The sequence below is a fragment of the Myotis brandtii genome, unplaced genomic scaffold, assembly GCF_000412655.1.
Source record: "Myotis brandtii unplaced genomic scaffold, ASM41265v1 scaffold1087, whole genome shotgun sequence".
Lineage (NCBI taxonomy): Eukaryota > Metazoa > Chordata > Mammalia > Chiroptera > Vespertilionidae > Myotis > Myotis brandtii.
In genome coordinates, this window is record NW_005353698.1 from 1,629,365 (window position 1) to 1,637,086 (window position 7,722).

Sequence of the window (7,722 nt, forward strand, 5' to 3'; positions counted from 1 at the left end):
ATGAGTGGGAACTAGTTTCTTTCTGGCTTATAAATTAGGGATAATTTTTATAGCTTTTCCTTTTTGGAAGGAGGTGAGCATTTTTTCATAATATCCCAACAACATTTTAACACTGTAGATTATAGAAATAAGCTCAGATGTTAAAATTCTGTTTGTGTCTCTGTCAGAGTTTTCAGCAGGTGTGGAATCATAACTGCTTAAATTTGATTATGGATGATTTTTCTAACATCAGGGCCCGATTGGAAATATAGTATATAAATAAACATTTTTTTTTTTTACAAATGGTGTTAAAATTAACTACAAATAGAAATATTATCTCCAGTAATATTTGTTTAGTAGCATTATACGCTGGTGCTTTGAGATTTACATGTGCCATCAGGTTAGAGGAGCTATTGACTCCTTGATACCAAAATATTTAAAAAATAATAATTTGTAACAAAGTGAAGCTCATGTGTATGAGAGAATTAGCCTAGTTTAGATTTTCGACCTTTGGTATGTTAAAGGAGAAAATGTTCTCTGGGGAGAGAGATTGTATTCTTGGTGTATACTCCTTGCTGACATTGGTTTTGTTGATATGCTCTCCTGAGTTTTAGGCCTGGGAGGAGAGTTTGATTTGCTGAAATATTCTGTAACTGGGATTGTCATCTTATTTCTTCTTATAAACATTGCAGGTTTGTGCTCAGACTCTAAAATAGAAAAAAATCGAAATAAGATCATAATTGAGACATGGGACACAGCTTCTGCCATGTTTTAGTAGCAAATAACATACAAAAAAATCTATATGAAGTTTAGGTGAACCAAATAGACTCCAAATTCATAAAATAATCTATTCTCATCTTTTGTATCATCTGCTCATCTTGAATGAGTTATTTGTTCTATTGCATGTAGGTATGTTCTTTGCTCTTAGAATTAAACATTACTTTGGTAAGAATAAATTAGGGCTTTTGATGGGCATCATGGGACTAATGAGAAAAAGGAGAAGGATCTATTGTCTTGATAGACAAAAAATAGACAAGTTTGTTAAAACAAGTTATTTGCACTCATGAGACTTCTACAAGGCCTACATGGTCACATCCAAGGAAGAATAAGGATTTGGGGAGATGCTAAATATCAATACTAGACACACAGGTGTATGATTTAGGGATTCTTATACAAAAGTTTTCCAAATATCTATACAGGGTAAAATAGATTTAGGACCAACAGGTTAAACATAAAATTGAATAATAGAAACATCACTATCAGGATTTTGTAGTCCTGTGGTGAAGAGTTTTATAGAAGAAGACATACAATAGACAATCCTTGGCATGTCAGAATAAGGGGATATTTTCTAACTTCTAAATTACACTTATTATTGCCTATTAGCAGATAGAGCCCCTTTTGGGCTGGTTAACTCCAACAGAACCCGCTAGCATCCAGAGTGACCTCCAGGAATTCTAATTAATTACCATGTCATTCCTGGTTTAAGAGGAACTTGTAGAAATAATAAGGCAGACTTTTGTTTGAGGCTTGTAGACATAGTTTATAGCCATTGCTCTATAGTCATTGTTACTGTGCTTGTTTTAAGGCTAGGAGCTACCAATCCCACAGGGATATTTCAGTGTGGCTATTTTGGATCAATGTAGGTCTTTCCACAATTCTTGAGTTTTCGTGGTCCAAATCATAGGCTGGGGCTGGGCTTCTGGGAGGGACACAAAACTGCTCCTCTCTTTCATATACCAGCTATCTCATGGGGCATCTGCTGGCTGATTGCCATTTTACTGTTTTCTCTGGTTGACTTTGTGTCTAGTGAAAATCATTTGGCTCCATGACAATTAAGCTGTGAAGAACCAAAACTCTGAGATCATTGTCTTTTTGTTAAGTCAATCCAGGGCTCCTCCTGTCACCTAGAGTTCCCTGTGTCCTTCTGTCTTGCTTCTCAAAGAGTGTCTGTCCCTGAGGCACTTAACCTTTCAATACAAATTTATGTCAAATGTATCTCTATGAGAAGTTCAGCAGATGCTGCCCCTTAGAGTAGCTGGAAGTCACTATTGTAGTTTACTAGCGAGATACTTACTGGTCTCCTTATAACAATTCAGTAATTATCACAAACTATACTTAACCTTTTGGTACCACCTTATTTTCTTCAGATCCTTGACTTGACACTCTAAATCAATTGGAGAAAAAGAAAATGAAATTCACAGATACAAATAAGTATTTTTCTATAGGGTGCATTATCATCATATAAGCTAAGTAATGTTGTCTTAAATAGCCTATTCCAATTCTTTGTATATCAAAGTAGATAGTATTAAATGTATTTTCCAATGAAAAATTCTTCTGACTTTGGGTAAATATCTAAACTAGTACTAAGGTAGAGAGACTGACCCTGACAACCTCCCAGTTTCTAATTTTTTTCTTTTAGTCCTCACCTGAGTATATTTTTTTTTATTGATGAGAGAGAGAAAGAGAGAGAGAGAGAGAAAGAGAGAGAAAGAAACATCTGTTAATCAGTTGCCTCCCATATGTGATTGAATACCCTGACCAGGAGTTGAACCCACCAGTCTTCAGTGTCTGGGACAATGCTCTAACCATTTAGCAACACCGGTCAGGGCATGCCGATTTCTAATTTTATGAAACTTTAAGGTGGAGACAAATTGCAATGCTACAAAATTCTCCTCTGTCTTAATGCTTTTAAAAGTGACCTATTATGTGTTTTGAATATTTACTGTCTCTGAATTTAAGTTTTATTCAACTTTTAATTTTAAAGCAACCAGATTCTCTCTCCCAGCTTAAATAACATCTTACCGCATTCTTTCATCATGATGTTATACACAAAGATGCATTTTCTTTTGTCATTGAAATTATAAGATTTAGAAATAATTTCTATTGAAATATTTCCCAATCCCCTTAATAGTTATTTTTCCCTCTGACAACCCCCAGGAGTACATCAAAGATAATCAAGTGAAGCAATGTACTTTAACCTTCCATTGTTTATACAAAAAAGTGATGCCTCTTTGATACGCATTTAACAAGCTATACAATAACAATACAATTTAGATTTTCTTTATAGCTTTTATTTTTAAGTAAACTAAAAAAATGTACTATATTTTCTTAGATTTTGGGTGGCTACTCTTGCCCTTAGAGCAAGTATGTCAAACTCGTGGCCCATGGGCCGCATGCCTCTTTTATTTGGCCTCTGTTAGCCTTTGAGTTTGACATGCTTGCCTTAAAGAAAAGTTTGCTCAAAAAGAAAGGTTATTGGGTAAGGAAGACCTAACCTCTGCAAAAATGCTCTGAAAAATAGTATTTAGCCCTAGCTGGTTTGGCTCAATGGATAGTGCATCGGCCTGCAGACTGAAGGGTTCCAGATTTGATCAGGGCACATGCCTGGGTTGCAGGCTCGATCCCCAGTACGGGGCGTGCAGGAGACAGCTGACCAATGATTCTCTCTCATCGTTGATGTTTCTATCTCTCTCTCTCACTCTCTCTCCCTTCCTCTCTAAAATCAATAAAATATATATATTAAAAATAGTATTTAGAGTGATTTTCATTACATTTATGGAAGTGAAAAAACCCTACAAAACTAAATACACACTGTTGTCATTTACTGGATAAAGAGGAGTCTTAAAAACTCAGCATGTTTCTAAATATTATGAAAAGAGAATTCGAAGTCTTCATGTACATATGCTCTCTACATGGCCAGGGTGTCTAATTACCTGGCCAGTTGATGTCCTTCTCCAGATCTGGTCAGCACTTTTGATTTCACAGGTGAATATGAAGGAGATTTAACTTTGGTTAGCTTCCCAGTCACCACCGCTGGTTCCGCGGAGACGCTTCTTCTCAGAGGGCGAGTCAACAAGTTTATCTCAGACAGCTCAGCATGAATCAAAGCTGAGACCCACTCTTTCTCTGATTTAACAAAAGGGGTGAGAGCGGCATGAAGGTTGTAATGATCACTGTCTACTAGACACACTGAACTACTTTTCTTATCCAGCACGCCGGTGTAAAGGCTGCTGATCTGTTTTCTGGGTGGGCCCCTATGTGTGAATCGACATTTCTGCAGAGAAGTTGGTTTACAACAACCTAGTTTCTGATAGTTTGTGGTACTGTAGTGCCCAGAGTAGTTAACTCGCTGAGGGATTGCCCATGAATGGCAGTGGAGTAGTTTTCAAATATTGAGTACAAAACTCAGCCTTACAGGCCACTGCCACATGAAAAAAGAAAAGAAAAAGTGTACCTCTAAAAACAATAAGTACAATGTGATCTTACAGATGGATAGTTAAATCATAGTTACAAGCATATCTAGAAAGAAATACACTGTTCACTGAAATGATGTCTGTGATAGTTTTATTTATTATTATTGGTCTTCTTTTATTTTTTTCTGGCTCCTCCCTAGCCCCTAACAATAAGCACTTATTTCTTGTGTAATTTTTTGTTACATTCTTAAAAAGGAAATATAATAGAGAATAACTAGAGACTTCTTACCCCCAAATACTTCTCAATTGCCTGCCAAGTAGTCTTGAATTCCTGGGGTAAGGAACTATTTCCAAAATGCTCCCACTTAAAATATTAGTCTGTTTTGGCACATGGGTATTTCCGAACTTTGATTAGTGCAATGGTTCTCAAATAGTTGTCCCAGACCAGCATTATTGACATCATCTGGGGAGACTTGTTAGAAATGCAAATTCTCAGGTTTCACCAACCTCAGATGTTTGGCCTCCGTCAGTCTGATAACCAGCTTGGTGCGAGGATAGCTGCTCTATGCTATTTATGGTTGTCCCATTAAAACTGACATGTGTTTTCATGGAATAGGCCAAGAAGGGCCTAAAGGAGGCTAGGAGATGGTTTGGGTGGGGAATTGGCAGAGCTGTTAGAATCTAGAACTTGGACGGCTATGCTACTGCCATCCATACCAAAGGGAGAAACAGGCTCTGTGTTAATCTCACCTTTTGAACTTGCGTGAAGCAGCCACTGTAGAACTTCGGCCAGAGAATCAGTATGTAAAATGTTACAGAGCTTTGCCAGAATCTGATACAGAATATTAGAATTACATGGTGAGCAAATAAATGGAACAAGGCTTATAAAGTTCCCTTTACTTTCTCCACAGTCTCATCCTCCCAGATGTCACTATGTACAGTGTTCAATTAAATCAATTGGGATTTTAGCTTGGGAGCCAGCAGAATCTTTAAAGAAACAACACCTCCAATACAAGTAGTAATAGTTTAGGTTACAGGATGTGGCTTCCCTTGTTTTGTCTGTTCATTACCAACATCATCTGGAGGAGACATTTGTTTTTCTTCTTTTGGGGAATTGATCCTTTCCCTTTGCACCATGGGATTCTAATGGGGACGTTCCAGTCACATCACTGTCCCCTTTGTACTGCCTGCTCCTCTACAGGGGTGAATCAAGCTGGATTCATCATTGTTCTTCAGTTCCCTGAATAGTGATTGGCCCAATGGGATAGGAATCTAATTCCCGTTTGTAAATCAGAATCCTTCTTTGACAGTTTTTATCAGGAGGTAAGGGCTGAAGTGTGGATGATAGAGGAGATTAATATATGAAATAATGAATTCTAATAAAATGGACTATAATAAGTATTAAAGTGCAAAGTATTAAGCTCATGATATTTCCAGTTTGACCCTAAACTCCATCTGCTGTTAGAATTTAGACATATCTGAAATTCATACCTCTCGCCTTAACTTCAGTCCTATGTAACCATCAGTCTACTAGATGTATCCACTTAGCTGTACTACAGTTACTTTGCACAAAATATCTAAAACTAAATCTCCATCTTTCCCTCCCTAAAACCTGCACTGAACTCGCTGTTCCTCCTGGTTCCCCTGTCTCAGTGCACAGCACCAGCATATATGAATGTATGTCCAAGGCACAGCCTGGGATTCATCCTGGACAATGCCAAACAAGTTCAGTAAATTCTTCCTTCTAAACACTTCTCAGATATTTCCGTTTCTCTCTATCAGCACAGCCTTGACAACCCAGTCTCACCCATCATCAATTCTTCCTGGAGATACTGCAGCATCTTTTTTCCTAGTCTCCCTGCCTGAAATATTTTTTTTAAATGCTATTAATTCAACAAATATTAGTGTCTGCCATTGATCTAGATACTGGAGATACAGAATTGAAATTAAAGGGCAGAAAAATCCACTGCCTTATATTGACTTTGTTATATTATTAAGATTCTTGTCCTCAATAATGTCACATCCTGAAGACAGCAAATTAAATTTGCTCCTAATTTTACAATAAATCAATAGCTATGGCAAAAATAGGAAGAAGAACCCTTTGTACCCTCTGGGCCACTCTGCCTCTAATGGTATTTTCATCAATATGGTGATTGTGTATTACTCCCAGCTTCTTTAACTGATAGATTACTCATTGACCAACTTTGAAAGAATATAAGCATCCTTTTAGTGAGAGGGAGTGGAATATGCTCTCCCTTCTTTTCACTGAGTTTTGTTACAGAAGGTAGTAAATATATTGGCAGGTGAGTTTCATCTGTTGAAATTTGATTTTAGGATTTGGGAGTATAGGTCCATAGTAGCCCCTACTGTTGGGCTAGAATACCCTATTGGTTTTATGAGGTTTGACCTTTCTGGGGTCTCAACTGAATTCCTGGTGTGCTCAACAAGGTCTCTTCAATCTGGCAGGTCAGAAGTCCAGCTTCTCTAAGCAACGTGCTGCCTCCCATCAGCCTCCTTCCGCCAGGTTTCAGAATCTCCTCCTCTGCAGGCGCAGCTTATTCTGGACTAAAGACTCGTGCAACCCTGGGCAGATTTTTGGAGCTCATTCTCTCCACAGACCCCTTTTCCTCAGGATCTTAATTTCCAGCTACTTCAGCATCCCCCAAACCTGACATCATTATCCTTTACTGTTAACATAGGTCCTTATCAGGATTATTCAATAACAACCCTTACAAGCATATCAAACTCACAGCCCGTGGGCCGCACGTGGCCCACAATGAATATTTTTGCAGCCTAGCCAATATAACGGTGTGAGCAGTTATTTACAATTATGAAAGGAAATAAGTCTCCTGTCAGATCCAGAATTACTGACATTCACCTTGGGTCAGTTTTGAAAGTAATCACGGCGAACAAGATTTCCCCCAAAGTAGGAAAGATAGTAGCAGAGAAGAAATTCCAAGTGTCAGGAAGAAAACATTAATTTTATCATTGCTCTTGTTCTTTTTTTATACTATACTTTTTGAAACAAACCTACATTTCTATGAAAATTGAAGCTTTTGTTTTGTTTTTGCGGCCCACATAAACTTAAACCTTGTTTATTTGTTCCAAGTTAGCTTTTGAATTTGACATGCTTGCCTTACAACATGCCCTGTTAATTTGCAATTGCTACTACTGATACTTATTTTAAAATTCTGTCAGAGTTATCATTACAATATTTTGGCCCTTAATTCATTGTAGTGAGTCTTACAGTGAGGTACGGTGGAAGCTACCATGGGATCTAAAGAAGGGAAACATGGGAAACATAGGACCAAGCTTGTTTGGAAAATGCCAAGCCTTTCATTATGTCTAAACCAAATGCTATGGGGGTTTTTGTTTGTTTTGTTTTGTTTTTAATTTTTATTGGATTGGAGTGCCATCCTATCTAATAAAAGAGAAACATGGTAATTAGCCATACCTCCGCTACCCTTCCCATTGGCTAATCAGGGCGATATGCAAATTAACTGCCAGCCAAGATGGCGGCCGGCAGCCAGGCAGCTTGAAGCGAACAGGA

General features: G+C 37.8%; 1 protein-coding gene across 1 annotated transcript in view; it reads right to left on the reverse strand.

Annotated features, from left to right (window-relative positions):
* Positions 1-474: 474 nt before the first annotated feature.
* The window catches only part of LOC102247590 (chromosome unknown open reading frame, human C4orf17), a 28,206-nt gene continuing 20,958 nt past the window's right edge, over positions 475-7,722 (reverse strand). The window contains exons 6-9 of the mRNA XM_005857247.1: positions 4,923-5,004; positions 3,693-3,885; positions 2,100-2,143; positions 475-686 (exon numbers count right to left, since the gene is read on the reverse strand). Coding sequence (XP_005857309.1) covers positions 475-686; positions 2,100-2,143; positions 3,693-3,885; positions 4,923-5,004 — 531 coding nt within the window. The remainder of the gene's footprint in view (positions 687-2,099; positions 2,144-3,692; positions 3,886-4,922; positions 5,005-7,722) is intronic.